Source organism: Monodelphis domestica, chromosome 6 (assembly GCF_027887165.1).
Source record: "Monodelphis domestica isolate mMonDom1 chromosome 6, mMonDom1.pri, whole genome shotgun sequence".
NCBI classification, from domain to species: domain Eukaryota; kingdom Metazoa; phylum Chordata; class Mammalia; order Didelphimorphia; family Didelphidae; genus Monodelphis; species Monodelphis domestica.
Window position 1 is genome coordinate 254701418 of NC_077232.1, and position 19012 is coordinate 254720429.

At 36.7% G+C, this 19012-nt stretch overlaps 1 protein-coding gene across 2 annotated transcripts in view; it reads left to right on the top strand.

Moving 5' to 3' along the window:
• The window catches only part of TBCK (TBC1 domain containing kinase), a 270070-nt gene that overhangs the window by 18318 nt on the left and 232740 nt on the right, over nt 1-19012 (top strand). For both annotated transcript variants that reach the window (XM_007495831.2, XM_001363355.4), the window contains exon 3: nt 16757-16829. In XM_007495831.2, the coding sequence (XP_007495893.1) occupies nt 16757-16829 (73 nt within the window). The remainder of the gene's footprint in view (nt 1-16756; nt 16830-19012) is intronic.

A 19012-nucleotide genomic window follows, 5' to 3' on the forward strand; every position in this document is an offset into this window, starting at 1 on the left:
AATTTACTGAGATTTATGTTTTATTATTTGCCTCCTCCTGTGTATTGTTTCTTTTTGGTTTGTTGCCTGTGCAGAAGCTGTCAATTATAATTTCTTTCTTCTTTTTATATTGTTTGCTCATATTGACCCCTTCTTTAATCCCCATATTTGTCTGTGCTCTCGCTCCTCTCATTTTTTTGGTTTTGTGGCTTTCTGTCAGTCTCCTCTCTTGGAGCTTTGTCAGATCTCTCAATGCAGTCTCTGGAGGAGAAGTGTTGGAGTTTTCCCTTCCCTGTCCTCTTGAGGCTTTTGATTGAATTAAAGTCCAGCAGTCAGTGAGGAAGGGTGTTGCAGCCTATGCTTCCCTGAGTTCTGAAGACTTAATGGGATTAAGTTCAGCTTGGTAGGGCTGGGTATGCTCTGAGACCAATACCTCCTGAAAGGCTGGAGCAAATATGGAGGATCTGCACAGCTCTGGCCAGGTAGCCAGCTCTGTGCTCCCTCTCTACCTCCATCCCTGCTATCTGTGTTTGACACTCTGAGCTTGGCACAGCCCTGCCTGCAAAGTAAGCCCTCCAGACCAGCACATTTGTCTGCCCAGAAGTTCCTATTGCCTTTGGAGGCTCAACTCTCTCAGTGGGTGGAGGGGAGGGGTCCTAGGACCTTCCTTCTGCCTTCTCCTTAAACCCGAGCTTTCTTGGATTCTGTCTTTTGAGGGGCATACCTTTTGAATTGAGTCCAGCAGGAGGATTCCTTGGCTCTGTCTTGTTGTTGGGTTTGACTTTCAGTCCCCTAGTAGCATTCAGTTTGTGATCGGTAAGGGCAGGAATTCAGAGGTCTGAACTTCTGTTCCTTGTATGTGGCCATCTTGACTCTGCCTCCTTTTTGTATGTTTTTTTAAAGTGTTTTCTGTTTAATTTTGTTCTTAGATTTCCTTGTAGCTTAGGATAATGATAGTAGCTCTCCTTGTAGGCTTTAAAGTTTACAAAATACTTTAATTTCATTATTTCATTTGACTTCATAAAGTGTACTTTGAAATAGTTAGGCAGATAGTATAGGTATTATTATACTCATTGTTTCAAATAAAAAAAAAACTAAGGTTGATAAGATAATTTCCCCATTTAATTTAATTTGTAAGTGTTAGATGTGGGATTTGAACTTCAATATCTTCTAAATCCCAGCCCAAGGCTTTTTCTACTATGCTGAAGAGATTCAGACTCAGAAATTAAGTGATAAAATCCGAGTAACCTAACCTCTTATCGGCAACCAGGACTAGAACTTGGACTACCTGCCTTCTAGTTTTTACTCTATGTGTAGCTATTTATATATAAAAGAATGGAGGGAATGAAAATAGATCTTACTATCTTTTATTAAAGAAAATAAAATCTCTTTCTCTTTCTTTCTCCCTTTCTCTCCTTCCTTTCCACCATTTTGTTTCTCTTTCCCTCTCTTTCTCTCCTTCTCACCCTTCCTCCTTCCCTCTCTTTCTTTACCTCTATCTTTCTTTTCCATTCTCTTTCTTTCTTCCTTTCTTTCTTCCTCTTATTTCCTCTCTCCTTCCTTCTCTCTTTCCTATTTCCCCTCTTCTTTCTCTCTTTTCCCCTTCTTCTCCTTTGTTCTTTCCCCCTTCTTTCTCTCCCTCCCCTGTATCCCTCCTTCTATCTCTGTTTCTTCCCTCCCCTCCCTCCCTTCTCTTCTTCTCTCTTTCTCTCCCCTCCCTCCCTCCTTCTGTTTCTGTCTCTGTCTCTCTCTTCTCCTGTCTCTCCCTGCCACTCTTTCCATTTCTCTCTCTCTCTCTCTCTCTCTCTCTCTCTCTCTCTCTCTCTCTCTCTCTCTCTCTCTCTCATATATTAATTTTTAAAAATGGATAGTACTTCAAGGGAATTTGAAAAGTTGTAGTTCATAAAGAGAAAAATTAAATGGATGTTAAGAGAAAATACAGCAGATGTTGGCATGGAGAAATCAAGCATTTGGTAGAATTGGTTCCCAGTTATGGAATGCTTAGCCTGCCTCGTTAGTCCTTCTTTCTGAATGGTGTTTGTTTTGGGCAGTCAGCTCAGCTTATACCTTTTAGGGAGAAAGCTTTAGGCTTTATCATTCTAAATTTCTTCACTTCTGTCACATTTTGTATGTGGAATCTTCCTTATGTTTTGTTACTTTCTCCACCACACCACCTTTCTTCTTAAAAACCTTGTTTCTGTCAGGATACTTACTGCATCTTCTCAGTTACCCAGATTCAATCATCCTCCGTTATTCACTTTCTCACTCCCCAGTTAATTAGTTGCCTTGACTTGTACATACTATCTTGATATCTCTCATATTTGTCCCCTTCCCTCCACCCACATCCATCATCCTTGTTCAGACTCTCATTACATCTCCTCTTGATTGTTACAGTAGCTTCCTAATGGGCTCCTTGCATCACATGTCTCTCCTTCCTAATCCTTACTCCATACAGCTCTCAAATGAAATTCCCAGTTTATAAGTATGACCACTGAGAGTATTGTGAATGAACCCCACTGATTTCATCTTGTGACACAGTTCTGGATCTCTATAAACCCCATTATTCAATGATTGATTTTTCCATCTTGTAAGAAAGCCTTATCCAATTATAGGAACTGTAAGAAAATTTTATTACCTTGTTTGAACCTAATCCTGCATAACTGGGAAACTGGACCACTTCTAGAGACTCTTAACTAAGGACCTAAAATATGTGGGCCAGAAACTCAATCAGATCTAAAGATTATTGGAAGATCTAAAAGCCGTGATCAAAGAAAGAGCCTAGACATAATATTTCAAGAAATTATCAAGGAATACTGTTTTGATAGTATTGAAAGAATGAGTAAAATAGAAATGGAAAAAAAAATCTACTGATCAGCTCCTGAAAAAGCTTCCCAAATGAAAATTCCAAGGAAGCCAAATTCCAGAGCTCCAAAGTCAAAGACAAAATACTTTAAACAGCCAAAAAAGAAACAATTCAAATATTGTGAAGCCACAGTTGGCAACACAAGATTTAGCAGCAAATACATTAAAGATACCGTAATAATTAAAATAGTTGAGGCCATAAATTGTAGTGATTAAAATAGTGGAAGACTTAAATTGTAGTAGATATAAGAGTGGATGAGTAAATTGTGACCACAGAAAATATGGTTTCAAGACAGTGTCTTGTTTTAAATCAATATATAAGGTGGTCACCAGGGAAATATTCCCAATTATGTTATATTTAAAATGGTTGAAGGCCTTAAACTGTAACAGTTAAAAGAGTGATGTTGTAAACTGTAGTGAGTTAAAATGGTGGAAGATATAAATTGTGATAGATATAAGAGAGGGTGAGTAAATTTGACTGCAGAAAATATGTTTCACTACAGTGTCTTGGTTTTTAAATCAAATATAAGGTGGTCACCAGGGAAATATTCCCAATTATTCAAATACCCAAGTCAACTGGGTTTATAGAGATTTTAATTAATACAAATGTGGAATTAAAGAAAAGAGAGAAAGAGAGAAAAAGGAAATAAGTATGAAGGGCCTTAAGCCAACATGGCCTAGACCTGAGTCTTAAGAGAGAGAGATCAGTCAGTCAGTCTTTTAACACTCACCACAAGGTCTGTCTAAGCAAGGATTCTAGTGACACCAGGTCAGCTCCATCTCAGCTGACTTCAGCAGAGAGAGTTCCAAAGGGCCTCTCTCCAGAGACTCCAGAGGGACAGAGTCCCCTCAGAGGAGCTCCAGGAAGATCTCCTTAGAGATTGTCCTCCAAGAGCTTCCCTTCTCCAGAGCCTCTCTCAAGCAATTCTTCTCAAGCGATCTTCATCAGAGATCCTCCAAAAGGATCTCTTCAAGAGATTCTGCTTTTTCTTATATAGGTGTTTTTCTCCTATGTCACCTTCCTGCTAAGTCGACAAATCTCCTCGGTAAGTCTGAACCAGAGAAAATGCTGTTGTGTCGACTAATCCCCTCAGTAATTCTGAACCAGTGAAAACACAGCTGAGTCAACTAATCTCATTAAGAGAAAACTTGCCCGACCCTTTTAGGTACCTAGCATCTCATTGTATCAATTCTAAAAAACAGGCATGGCTCAAAGAACTCCTTGCCTTATTATAAGCATGGGTCCAAGTACTTTCATTGTTTAGCAAGGAGTTTTCTCCCCTAAAGCAGTCTTAAGTACGGGTGGAGTAGAGGTCCTCCCATAGCAAGGATTTTTCTCATCAAAATGGGGAATGTTCCCAGTCCAATGGGGAAATTTTTAACATTCACAAGTCTGAGAAATTTCAAGGTTTACAATTATGAAATATACCCAAGTCAACTGGGTTTTATAGAGATTAATTGAATTAATACAAATTAAGGAATAAAAGAAAAAGGAGAGATTGAGAGAAAAGGGGAATAAATGAGAAAAGGATAGGCCGGCCCAGGACAGCCCTGGCCAACCCAGGCTTAAGCCTTAAGAAAAAGATCAGTCAGTCCTTAATCACTCACCACAAGATCTGTTCAAGCAAGGATTCTAGTGACACCAGGCCAACTCCATCTCAACTGACTCCACCAGCTCAATCCTGAATCTGAATGTGAATGTCTCAGAATGAATCTGAGCTCCTATTATTTAAAGGGCATTTTCTCCTATGTCACGTCCCCTAAGTCCTTATATCTACCAATCACAGTAGATATTTTTCAAAGGACAGACCATTCTTAGTTCACACCTGAGTGAACTAATCTTTTGAGTAATTCACACCTGAGTAGACTAGCATCTTTGAGTAAGTTTTCACCTTTTTGTTCCTTGTAAGTTCACAATTTGCCTGACCTTTATAGGTACTTAGCACCCCTTTGTATTAGTCCTAAAATAGGCATAGCTTAAGAACTTTTGTCCCACTATAAGTATGGGTTTAAGTACTTTTCATTGGTCAGAAAAGAGTTTACAAATTTCCCTAAGGCATGCTTAAGTATGGTGAAGTAGAGTTCTTCACATTCCTGATCTAAGTAGAGTTCTCAACATTCCTGATCTAAGTACCTTCACTGCCCAAATGGGGAATGGTCCCAATGGGGAATAGTCTTAACCCAACATTATGAAGTAGGGTCTGGGAATTTTTTTAAGGTTTACAATCCTAACCTTATGAAGTAGGGTCTGAGAATTTTTAAGGTTCACAATACAGGCAGGTAGTTGGTGCAGTGGATAGATTGCTAGACCTAGAGTTAGGAAGATTCCTTTTCCCGAGTTCAAATCTGGTCTTAGACACTTACTAGCTGTATAATCCTAGGGATGTCACTTAATTCTGTTTGCCTCATTTTCCTCATCTGAAAAATGAGCTAGAGAAGAAAATGAAAAATCATTCTAGTATCTTTACCAAGAAAATCTCAAATTGGGTTACAAAGAATCAAACATGACTAAAAAACAACTAAACTGAATGATATAAGAAGAGCAGAGGACTTGGAACATGTTCTAGAAGGCAAAAGAGAGAGGATTATACCCAAGAATAATCTACCCAGTGTGTCAAGGACGATTACACCAGCAAGACCTTCAAGAGAAAAAAAAAATTTATATTTAATGAAATAGAGAGCTTTACAGCATTCCTGATGAAAAGACCAGGACTGCATAGAAAATTTTACTTTCCAATATAAGACTCAAGAGGAATATAAAAAGATAAACCTGACAGAGAAATTATGAGTTCAAAAATGGGATGAGAAATTACCACTTGATAAAAATTACTGGGAAAACAGGACAGCAGTTTGTAAGAAACTAAGCATAGATCAACTTCCCACACTATACACCAAGATAAGGTTAAAATGGATAAATGATTTATATATAAAGTAACTTTGGGGAGCATATCCCTCAGATCTTTGTATAAGAGAATAGTTTATGATGAATCAGGTCATGGGAAGTAAAATTGATGATTTTAATTATATAAAATCAAAAAGGTTTTGCACAAACAAATCTAAAGTAGGTAAAATTATAAGAAAAACAGGAAACTAGGGGAGAAATCACATAGCAGATTTCTCTGATAAAGTCCTCATTTCTCAAATATATAGAGAAGTGAGGCAAATTTATAAAAAATATGAGCCATTCCTCAATTGATAAATGGCCTAAGGCAGTTTTCAGAAGGAAAAATGAAAGCTATTAATAATTATAGGAAAAATTCTCTACATTATTATTGAGTAGAAAAATACAAATTAAAACATCTTTGAGATACCTTCTCAGACTGATTAACGTGAGAGAAAAAGAAAAAGAAATATACTGGAAGGAATGCAAAAAAGTTGGGACCCTAATCCAATGTTAGAAGATTTATGATAGGGACTAACCATTTTGGAGAATAATTTGGACCTATGCTTCAAGGGTCATAAAACTGTATATTCTGATCAAGCAATAAAGCTACCTGGTTTCTATCCCAAAGAAATCCAAGAACAGGGGAAAGGACCTATCTGTACAAAAAAATAGAAACTCTTTTTTAAATTAAGTCTATTTATTTAATTAATTAATTTAGAGTATTTTTCCATGGTTACATGATTTATGCTCTCATCCCCTTCTCATAACCAACAAGCCATTCCACTCAGTTTTGCATGTGTCATTGATCAAGACCTATTTCCATTTTATTAATATTTGCAGTAGGGTTATCATTTAGAGTCTATATCCCCAATCATATCCCCATCGAACCATGTGATCAAGCAAATGTTTTTCTTCTATGTTTCTACTCCCGCAGTTCTTTCTCTGGATGTGGATAGCATTCTTTCTCATAGGTTCCTCAGAATTGTCCTAGATCATTGCTACTTGTAGAGAAATCCATTACATTCGATTGTACCACAGTGTATCAGTCTCTGTGTACAATGTTCTCCTTGTTCTGCTCCTTTCGCTCAGCATCACTTCCTGGAGGTTGTTCCAGTCCCCATGGAATTCCTCCACTTTATTATTCTTTTGAGCTCAATAGTACTCCAACACCAACATATACCACAATTTGTTCTGCCATTCCCCAACTGAAGGGCATCCCCTCATTTTCCAATTTTTGCTACCACAAAGAGCGCAGCTATGAATATTCTTGTACAAATCTTTTTCCTTATTAGCTCTTTGGGGTGCAAACCCAGCAGTGCTATGGCTGGATCAAAGGGCAGACAGTCTTTTAGCACCCTTTGGGCATAGTTACATATTGCCCTCCAGAATGGTTGGATCAATTCACAACTCCACCAGCTATGCATTAATGTCCCAACTTTGCCACATCCCCTCCAGCATTCATTACTTTCTGTTGCTGTCATGTTAGCCAATCTGCTAGATGTGAGGTGATACCTCAGAGTTGTTTTGATTTGCATCTCTCTGATTATAAGAGACTTAGAACTTTTTTTCATGTGTTTATTGATAGTTTTGATTTCTTTAACTGAAAATTGCCTATTCATGTCCCTTGCCCATTTATCAATTGGGGAATGGCTTGATTTTTTTGTATATTTGATTTAGTTCTTTATAAATTTGAGTAATTATACCTTTGTCAGAGTTTTTTGAGTCTTCCCCAGCTTCTACTGTTTGTCGCCTTTCTCCATGCTATCTCTCTGCCCAAGGTCAGTTCTCTTCAGCCTGCAGGGGTCTCAAGTCTAGCTGCTCTCAGGGGTAGGTCCTAGGTGGTCTTAGTCAGCTGCCAAGGAACTAGAGTTGCCCCCTTGATCGCTTGCTAATTCTAGCATGTGTTGTCTCTGACTCTGGCTCTATAGGTGGAGGTCAGGGAGGGTTGATCAGCTCACGTTTTGGTGGAAGCTATTTCATCCCCTTGTGGTGTGGAAATGTCCAAATCTCAGGTTCCTTCAATGCTGTGCCCTACTGTGAAGTCCCTTCGTTTATATGAATTTGGGGGGGTGGGGGGCTTTTGAGGTAGTCTATATTGGTAGGTGATGAGGAGAGGAAAAGTCCTGTGTCTATACTGCAGCCATATTGACCCAGAAGTCCTTGGCAGGCAATCTTTTAAAGCCCTTTGGGCATAGTTCCAAGTTGCCTTTGTTGTAAGTTGTAATTTTTTTCCCTTTTTTTTTCTCTTCTTCCCGGAATTTTTTTCTTTTTCTTCAAGTTTTCTTTTTATATTTTTATCTGACTCAGAAGTTTTTTTTTTATTTTAATTTCTTTGATCCCTTGATGTTTTTTGATACTTGATCAGTATGCCTTATGACTCTACCATGTATCCCTGTGTAATTCCTACATGCATCCCTATATCCTCTTTAGTGGGGGGAATGTGTTATTATTTTCCTCAGTGGGGACTATGTTATTGTTGTTAACTTTGATTTGAATTTGAACCAAATTTAGCACAAGAGACTACCTTTCAGAATCTAGAAGGTGCTGTGACGATGCCTGCAGAGACCACACACTGTACCAGAAGATCCAGAGTGAACTTTGAAATATGGTAAATTTGAACTTGAAGGTGTTGAATGCTTTTGTTTTGAATTGGATTTTTGTCAATGCACCTTTTATTGGTTTTGTTCCTTTTCCCTTTTATTTTCCTCTTACCCCCAAATTATTATAAAAACTATAATATTTGTATATACCTCTAGTTCAAGTTATAAGTTAGTTTTGTTTTCATGATCCATTGGGGAGACTGGTCTCCCAAAGGATCACAGGGAGGATTTATTGATTTAGAATCTTGAACCCTAGAGACTACATTTCCCATAATGCCCTTTTCCTTTCCCTGTTTGTGTGTCTCCTGGATGGAGTTTTGAGTTTCCATTTTCTGCCCAGGTGGGCTCTCTGGATCTATGTGGAGGAGGGAGGACTGCTCTTGTTTTTTTGCTAGCCTTACTTCCTTATATTTCAAGATAAATATTTAATAAATATCATTAAATATAATACTTGGAGTATTGGATATTAATTTTAATCTTTACACCTTCCAGACTGGTTGAATCAATTTACAACTCCACCAACAATGCATTAATATCCCAATTTTGCCACATCCCATCCAACATTTATTACTTTCCTACATTGTCATATTAACCATTCTATAGCAGCTCTTTTGGTGGTATCAAAGGATAATGGTGTTTTCCATTTTGGGGGGAATGGTTGAACAAATCATACTATTTGATTGTGTTGGAATATTCTTGTGCTAAAAGAAGTAATGAGCAGGATGCTTTCAGAAAAACTTAGAAAGACATATGAACTGATGCAAAGTGAAGTGAGCAGAAGTAGAACATTGTTATAGTCACAGAAATATTTTAAAGGTAATCAACTATAAGAGACTTGGATACCAAGATCAAAATGATTATCGAAGACAGTTCCAATGTATCCATGATGAAAAATACTATCTGCCTCAAGACACAAAAAGGAGAAACTATTAGTGAATTTTGAACCATACTTCCTTTATTTTTAATTAAATTACTAATTAATGTCTTGAAAAATAAATCTCAAAATATTTCTCTGAAATTGTTTCTCCACAAAATGTAAAATCAATAATTTTGATTACATCAAATTAAAAAGGTTTTGTACAAAGAAAACCAATGCAACCAAAATTAGAAGGGAAGCAACACATTGGGAAACAATCTTAATAACAAAAACCTCCAACAAAGGTTAATCACTTAAATTTATAAAGATCTAACTAATTGTAGAAAAAAATCAAGCCATTCTCCAATTGATAAATGGGCAAGGGACATGAATAGGCAATTTTCAGTTAAAGAAATCAAAACTATTAATAAGCACATGAAAAAGTGTTCTAAATCTCTTTATAATCTGAGAAATGCAAATCAAAACAACTCTGAGGTATCACCTCACATCTAGCAGATTGGCTAACATGACAGCAACAGAAAGTAATGAATGCTGGAGGGGATGTGGCAAAGTTGGGACATTAATGCATAGCTGGTGGAGTTGTGAATTGATCCAACCATTCTGGAGGGTAATTTGTAAGTACGCCCAAAGGGCGCTAAAAGACTGTCTGCCCTTTGATCCAGCCATAGCACTGCTGGGTTTGCACCCCAAAGAGCTAATAAGAAAAAAGACATGTACAAAAATATTCATATCTGCGCTCTTTGTGGTAGCAAAAAATTGGAAAATGAAGGGATGCCCTTCAGTTGGGGAATGGCAGAACAAATTGTGGTATATGTTGGTGTTGGAGTACTATTGAGCTCAAAAGAATAATAAAGTGGAGGAATTCCATGGGGACTGGAACAACCTCCAGGAAGTGATGCTGAGCGAAAGGAGCAGAACAAGGAGAACATTGTACACAGAGACTGATACACTGTGGTACAATCAAATGTAGTGGACTTCTCCATTGGTGGCAATGCAGTGATCCTGAACAACCCAGAGGGATATATGAGAAAGAACACTATCCACATTCAGAGGAAAAAATGTGGGAGTAAAAACACAGAAGAAAAACAACTGCTTGAATATTTAAGTCAAGGTGGATATGGCTGGTGATGTAGAATCTAAATGAACATCCTAATGCAAACACCAACAACATGGAAATAGGTTCTGATCAAGGACACATGTAATACCCAATGAAATTGCACGTCGGCTGCGGGAAAGGTGGGTGGAGGGGAGGGAGGGAAATAATGTGACTCTTGTAACCAAGGAATAATGTTCTAAATTGACTAAATAAATTAATTTTAAAAAAATAAAAGAAATTGTTTCTCCATCTATTAATGCACCCTTCCTCCTAAAGACCCTGTTTCTATGAGGTATCATCCTCCATTATTGAAGGTTCAATAATCTTTAAGTTGTTTGGAATATTAAGAGTTGACTAGTCATGAGTACATGATTATAATATCAGAGACAGGACTTTATTCCTGTCTCCAAGGATTTTTCTATTTCCTCAGCTCTGTGATGAGTCTCATTTTTCATCATTCTCACAGATATTATGGCACCAAGTATTTCTCAATTTATTATGTTTCTGATTTTTACATACCTCATGCCACTGTAGTTTGTTGGGGTTTTTTTCTCTCCCTTATTTGAGGGAGGAATATTATTAATATTTGCACTAGGGTGAACCTTTTAGAGCAGGGGTCTGTAAACTTTTTACACAGGGGGCCAGTTCACTGTCCTAGACTATTAAAAAAAATGAACTAATCTGTATACCACTATCTGGGATAGTGAAGGCTACAGCACTTTCTGTGATGGGCCCTTCAAATCTTGCACAGGGCCCATCACCGCCACCACTATACCAGGCAGCAGTATTCAACAAAACTGGTTTCTGAATGGATGATTTTTAAAATATATATATATGTATATATATATATTATAAAGAGTGTTGTATTAAAGGTAGAGAAACAAAGAAATGTTCCTACCAAGGTGTTTCTATGAATCAGGAAGCCGAAAAAGAGCTCCTGCAAAACTCTTCATTTTAATTTACTTCTAGCATAACAATCTAGATTTCTTGATGATGTTCTAGACCCAAATAAGTTTTACTTTGTTTAAAAATATATTTGCCATGGTTGAAAGATTTACTACATCTGTAAAAATTGTGACAAATATCTATCAGTTCATAGGCTTTTTCATGTCATACAGTATCTTATGTGAAATATGATAGTTTGTTTGCTATTGTAATTAACTGGGCTATTGTGAATTTTGGGGACTTTGGTACTTCTTTGAATGTGCATTATCTACTGTGTTACTGTTTTATTCTGAAAATCATTCTGTACTCGCACATGACTAACACAGTATGTCACTGATTTTAAGCTTTATATTTTTGATTTTTAAAACTTTTTTTAAAACTTAAATTTTTTTATTGCCTGTGCAATATAGTATCTGAGTTTTATTTTTTTCTCTCCTTTTTGTACTTGAAGCATGTCAACCATATTGAGAAGATTTTTCTTTAATTTTTTTTTATTTTGTAGTAATATATGTTTTAAATACATTTTTTCTAATATTAATGCATACCCAAAAAGATTTAGACTATAAAAATGATGCCATTGATTGTTTAAAAGAGTTATGGGACTTTGCTTCATGATTTTGTCTGATTCCAAAGGAAGGGAATATACAAAAGAGCCACTGTACAGTGCTAAAGAAGCACAGAGCAACTGCACAGTGCCTATGAAGCTCAAGGTCAAAGAGACCAAATCCCAGTGGGATTGATGTAATTTTGAGCCAAGACAAGAGGACTTGAACTCGTTGTCACTGTTTAATATGTGTTAAAGGCAGGTCTTCCTTGTTCCACATTCTACCAAGTATCTCAAATTTGGCTTCTACCTAGCTCCTATAATCTAGTCCCTTTTCTGTCTTTCATGGTGTGGCAAACTTTCTATAGTCCTGGCTACTAATGGGGTAAATGAATAATTGCTTTCATTTTAATTGGGCCCTGATTCAAGGACCTGTTATAGATTTGTTTTTCCTTTACTTAGATTTTTTTAGACATAAGACTTTTAGATTTTGTATTTCATCCACAAGTTATTTTTCTCTTTTATTTGGATTTTTTTATGTTTTTGATTTTTTTTTTTGCAAATTGATTCATATACCTCATAACTCAGCCATTCATCCCTGGGTGATCCCTGTTTTTGTTATTATTCACCTCAGGGGGGCCAAGTTATTGTTGTGAACTTTGATTAAATTTGAGCAATTTTAGGGTAAGAAATTTGCTACCTCCCAGAATCCAGAATGCGCCATGAAGATAGATGCCTGCAGATACCACATGCTGAACCAGAGGATCCAGAGTGAACTTTGAGATGTGAATTGAACTATGGGGGGTTGAAGTGCCTTTGTTTTGAATGTATACTCTTATGCCAAAGGGGACTGCCCCAAAATTGGCTTTTTGTCAACCTAGTAATCATTGGTTTTGTTCTCTTTTCCTATTATCCACAAATTATTGCAATCTTTAAGTTGATTATGTTTCCATGATCCTTTTGGGGAAAGTGGTTTCCTACTAGGATTGGGGGTGGGGGCATGTATAAATGGAGATTTTGAGCCTTTGGACTTCATCCCCCAAAAGTCCCCTTAATATCTCCCCAAATTCCCTTTTCTTGCATCCCCAGGTTTTGTGTGATTGTATTTAAGTGGCTGTAACTCCTCCCTCTTCCTTTTTTTTTTGAGACCTTCCACTGGGCTGAATTCAGGCAGTTCTTTTTCCCTAGTTATTATTAAAATAACTTTTATTAGTTATTGAGTATTAATTTTAAAACTCACACCTCTCTCTTTCCCTGGTAAACTCCAAACTGGTTGCCTTCAGAATAACAGATGCTGTTGCCTCAGAGACTTGATTGAAACAAAGTATAAGTCAAAAAGCTCCTCTGTCTCTGAGGAGAGAAAGTAACTTTCTTCCCCCCTCCGCCCCCCAAACTCCTAGTCTTCCTTCTTGAACACTATGCAGCAGACTCTTAATTTAGGAAATGGCTATTTATTCTAAAGAACATGTAAAAGGTAAGGCAAGTGAGTTGTGGGATAAGGTGATTGGGAAGGAAGGAAATAGGAAGGCCCTAATAATAACAGTTGAACCCCTTCTCCCCAGATCCTTCAGGGCCAGGCTTTGCTTGCCTGACCCCCTGGGGCTAATTGTGAAAGCTGTCCTGACTCCTAGATGCCTAGCTATTATCAAGTTCAAAGGACTGTCTAGAGGAATTTAGAGGATCTTTTTCTGGTGAATAGCTTTCAGGCAAAGTCCTATTCACTCTGGTTTATCTTCATTGGATACTAGGGTCAGGTTTCACAGGAGGGTGCTCCAGGCTCAGAGGTCTGCTCAGATCAACCTTTCTGGTAGGCTTCCCAAAGAGAAGTGAGTTCAGCTGTCTGGATCTTCTCAGTTCCTCTGTTCTTCCTTTGGAATTCTCTCTCCTTCCTGCCCTTCCCCTGCTCAAGATGGTCTTCCAATATGATGAATCTGCTTGTCTTCTTCCAATGGCAGATTCAGTCTCAGATTTCACTCTTACACCTTCCTATGTAGCTCAAAGCTCCTCTGTCCTTAGCTGATAAGGCAGCATTAATTCTAGGGTGAGAACTCTCCCATTGACTTCCTCCTTATGATAACTCACCGTTTACCTAAGTTTGTGTTACCTGATTCATCTTATTCCCTAAATCTAAAATCTCAGCTCTTAAACTTTTCACTATATATTATTGTTCTCAGACAGCCCTTAATTATATTTGTTACTAATAATGTAGACTCCAGCAATGTATTGTAGGGTTTTTGGCCTTATTAATGAATGTTAAACTCTTTTAAATGTATCTGAATGTCATGTTAGCTTTTGCAATACTCACGCTATGTTGATATAGTATGACTGCTCTTCCCCTCCCCACCTTTTTTTTTTTTCAGTAATACTTGGACTTAGTCAATATGTTTTAACCATATGCTTTTTTTTTAAAGTGATAAACAGTGATTTTCAAATAGGTTTTCAGAGTTTAAAAGCATTTCTTGAATAAGGGGTTAATGTTGGAAATGTTGAATTGATGTATACTTCATTACCCCCTGAGACCAACTTTGTCACTATGCCAAGGACTGTGGTTCTCTAGCATTAAAATAAGTGTACGAAGGTTTCATTGTCCTTGGAATTTGGGCAAACATTTCTTTATAGTATTTTCAGAGTGATGGAAGAAGCGGCCAAGTAAACTTTTATATTAGGCAAGACAATTTTTAAACTTCCTTGAAGATTTAGAGACTTATCTATGTATGAGTATACCCCCCCTTCATAAATCCTAACTTATTTTTATTCATATTAAAAACGACTCCTCCTTAAGTAGCACCACTATCCCAAATGTACAATGGAAGCTGTAGTTTTGTGTATAGGTGATAAATGGATTGGGATTTAAGTTACTAAACTTGTATCAGACTCTTTTTGTAGAGTACATATTAATTAATCAATCACCAATTAACATTTATTAAGTACCTACTGTGTGCCATTTATTAGTCAAGCAGTTAGGTGGCTTAGCAGATAAGAAGTCTGAGCCTGGAGTCAGGAAGACCTCAATTCAATTCCAGCCTCATATGTTTACTAGCTGTGTGCTCCTGGGAGAATCACTTAACTTCTGTCTGCCTCTGTTTCCTCATCTGCAGAATGAAAACAATAATAGTACCTTCCCCTTAGAGTTGTTGTAAGGATCAAAAGAGAAAATAATTGTAAATATCTTAGCTCAGTGCTCAATAAATGCTCATTTCCTTCCTTCTTGGTCATTAGGGATACAAAGACAAAAGTGGAACATTCTGTGATTGGAAACAAAATATTATATATAATATGGATAATACATAAAATATGGAACTCCTGTTATATATTTATATATGAAATAAATGTAAGTTAGTTTTGAGGATAAAGCACAGACAACTGTGGAGATCAGGAAAGACCCCATTTAGGGAATGGCACATCAGAGCTCATTTTGAAGGAAATGAGAGATTCTAAGAAGCCAAGATGCAGAGGAATTCCCGTTTCTGGCTGAGCCTTTAAAAGGGGGCAGAGATGGTAAATGGAGCATTCTTTCAGAGGAATTGCAGAAAGGCTTGTTTGGCAGCAACATAGATTATATAAGGGGAGGAATGTTTAGAAATATTGAAGCTTTATTGTGTAGAGATTTGTGTCAAGGAGAAGAGTCTACATTATATCCAGGTGCTAATAGGAGACCTGTGATGTAGGAGTTTTGAAGAAAGAGGAGAAATTTGAAGCAAGGAGAGCAATTAGGCTTTTGACATTGTCCAGGCAAAAGGAAATGAAGGCCTGAACTAATGATTGTATCTCTCTAAAACTAATATATACATATCTTTCTTCATCTTATGAATGTTGGTCAGAATGAGTCACACCATTTTTGGATATTGAGGTTCATCTTAAAGTTGCTCTTTCTGCCTTAAATTCATATTTATATTCAATTGTTTCAAATTCATATTGAATTGTTTAGTTTTGCTTCAACTTTTCCTTGAGAAGATGAATTTTCTCCTTCCCAGAATTCTTCACATTTCCTACTGGAAGCCAATAATTGTTAATTACAGCCTATTTGCTATCCACTATTTGATCAGTCTAATACTGGATTTAAACAGTTCTTATATTCTTCTTATATTCTTCTTTTCCATTCCTATTCTCATCCCTAGGGGCCATATGTAGCCTTAGGGTAGCTTAATTAAGGTAGTAAACATATTTCTTAGATATAGAAGTCCTTGAATCTTGCAAATTGCTTTCATTCTCATATCTTCAGAAAAGACTTTTAATATATATTTTCTGAGTTCTAATGACTTGAGTATGGGAGGAGGATAAAAAGAAGGAAATGATGTGTTGCAATGTTACCTTGTAGAAGAGCTGGAAAGCCACCTAGGTATAGGTACAAACTCATGTGCATGAAACTTTATATCATCTGAGAAGCTATTTCCAATCATGAAACATCAGACTTTCATTCTAATGGCAGAATTCTACTGGATTCTATTCATATTTATCTACCACTTGGTACTTTGAAAAAGAAAATCTTCTTTAAAAATAAGTATGTTCAACGTTTAGTACTAATTTTATTATTAAAAATCCAAAACTTTTTCTACTGAATATGAGAATGTTTTGGTAAATTGAGTCCCTTGTCTTTCGTTTGGTCAATAAAGGAACATCAAATAATTCAATTTCATACATTTCCTTTTTGTGCAATGTAATATTAGCCCTATTAATGTCACGATGAACTGATTTTTTTTTACTTTTTTTAAAATTTAGAATATTTTCCCATGGTTACACGATTCATGATTTCCCCCTCCCGAAGCTGACAAGCAGTTCCACTGGGTTATACATGTATCATTGAAGATGAACTGTAAAAATCTATCTAGGAACCTCTAAACTCTTTGAAAAAAATGTTAATATTTTAATTAATAGGGTATGCTCATGGTCTCTCTGTGTGGTTTGTTTCTTGGCTAATGAGATGTTATGTTACCAAATGTAACATTGGATTTTGTTTTGCTTTAATCAGAGAGACTGGTGGTGGTAGCAGAACACTGCGAAAGGAGCCTGGAAGAATTACTTCGAGAAAGGAAACCTGTGAGGTACTGTGTAATATCAGGAAAATTAGGGGAGTGGACAGGAGAGCAAAAATTGGCAAAAGAAAAAGCATTTTAAGTGAAAACTTCAGGGTGTTGTGTTTTTTAATTGCTTAATTATAAAATCCAGGGGCATTTTTTTTTAATTTTAGGAAATTGAATTCACAGACTCTGTAGATGTTCAGTATTAAACACTGTCCAGTACTCAGGAATTGGCACTGTGGCATGTTCAAGTTCTTGAACAAATGTGTTTTTAAGGGGATGTGTTTGAAAACGTGCTATCTCTGTAGTGCTAGGCATTTTAAGGAATTGAGAGAATACTGCAAGTTGTTTCTTTACTTGCTTAAAATTGTTTGTTTTATTCAGAGTTATTTATGAATCAAGATGATTGTCTACTGTATTTAACTGAAAAAGAATTACTCCTTGGTGAGAAAGCTAAGTCTTTAAGGTTTGGAAAGTACTTTTCATATGTTAACTTATTTGATCCTCAAAACAACCCTGTGAGGGAGGAGCTATTATTGTTCTATCCATTTTATAGATGAAGGAACTGATGCTGAGTGAAGTTAAGGGATTTGCCCAAAATCACACAGGAAGGAAGTCTCTGAGGCAGAATTTGAATTCAGATCTTCCTAACAACAAATCTAGCATCCCTTACTCTCTAGGAGAGTATTAGAGCTATGACTATATCTACTAGGAATAGTGTCAGAGGTGCCAAAACCCTGAAAGAGCTGGTGAAAAAAGTTAAGGACAAAAAAATAGTAAAGCTTTTTTTTTTTTTTAGCTCATTTGGAATATAATGTTAACATATAGCCAAAAGAAAGTAGAACAACTCAGCTTTTACTTCACTTCTGTTTTCCCTGCCAAAGGAAAGGCTGTTTTGACTATGATAGATTAAAAAGTGGCTAATAAGAGATGGTAGGAAAGGTAACCAGAGTGTTGGTAGGAGAGCATCTAGTTTCTCTTGCAAAATTCAAGGGCCTAAGTCCTGGTAGACTGGCAGATGTGATTCCTGAAGTATTGGCTGTGAGTTGACTTTGATCATAGAGAAAGAGAGAAGCACCACAAGATTGCAGAAAGGCAAATATCCTCTTGATTTTCAGAAAAGGTTATAGAATGGAATCTGTGCACATAGGACACTCACTGAATTAGATTTTGATTCCTGGCAAATTTCCAGATGATAATTTTAGAAGATTAGTTAGTGAACATTTAGAAAGGGAAATGGTAATCACGGAAAGCCAGCATGGCCTTAAAAAATAAAAGGTCAGACCACAGACATCATTTCCATTTTTTTGGAGGCTTACTAGATTGTTAGGTGAAGGTCATGCAATAGATATAATTTGACATATTTTAGTAAATGATGTGACTCTCAACCTATTGAGATTTGGGCTGGACCCTAGTATATTTAAATGAATTTGAAACTATTTAAATGTCTAGTCCCAAAAAGTAGGCATTAATCATTTAATGTCAGTTTAAAAAGAGGTCACTGGTAGAATACACCAAGGATCTATGTGTGAATCCATGCTTTTAGAACTTTTATTAGTGAAGTGAATAAAGGAAAGATAAGTGACATATACCCATTGCTTTTTTACTACATAGATCTTAGACTGGGAAGCATTTAAGTTAGGACTTCCATCAGGACAATGGAGTACCTCTTCTCCCCTGCTTTAAGATTGTAGATACATATCTTGTCCTAATATACATAATCTCTTACTATATATCCTGGAGTCGTGATGCACAAAGAGAGGAGGGGGTGCCACTGACTTGATGGAACTCATGTAGGGAAGTTGGAAAAGGGTGTATGTACCTCAAGGAATGGAACCCACCAAGTAGTAGGTACCAAGGGGAGTGTTAGCTTCAGATTTTCCCATCACAAATTCTGCCAGTCTTAACAGCTTTTAGGGACAGGACCGTCTGGAGCCATAGTCTGGAGCTTATCTGTTGAAGTATATCAGGTATCATTTAGATTTGGGAGACATCATAGATGATGCCTTTTGACACTATTCAATGAACCCTAATCAAGACCTAAAAATGGGCTTAATCTCTTTTGTTTTTAGGAACAACCTTCTAACTAGGTGTATCCTGTTTCCTTTCCCTGACCTAGAAGAAAAAATCTTCCCATCCTTTTAACCAGAGTCTGAAATTCTTCTAAACAATAATTAAATCAGGTGTTTCATTCCATTATTAAGAAT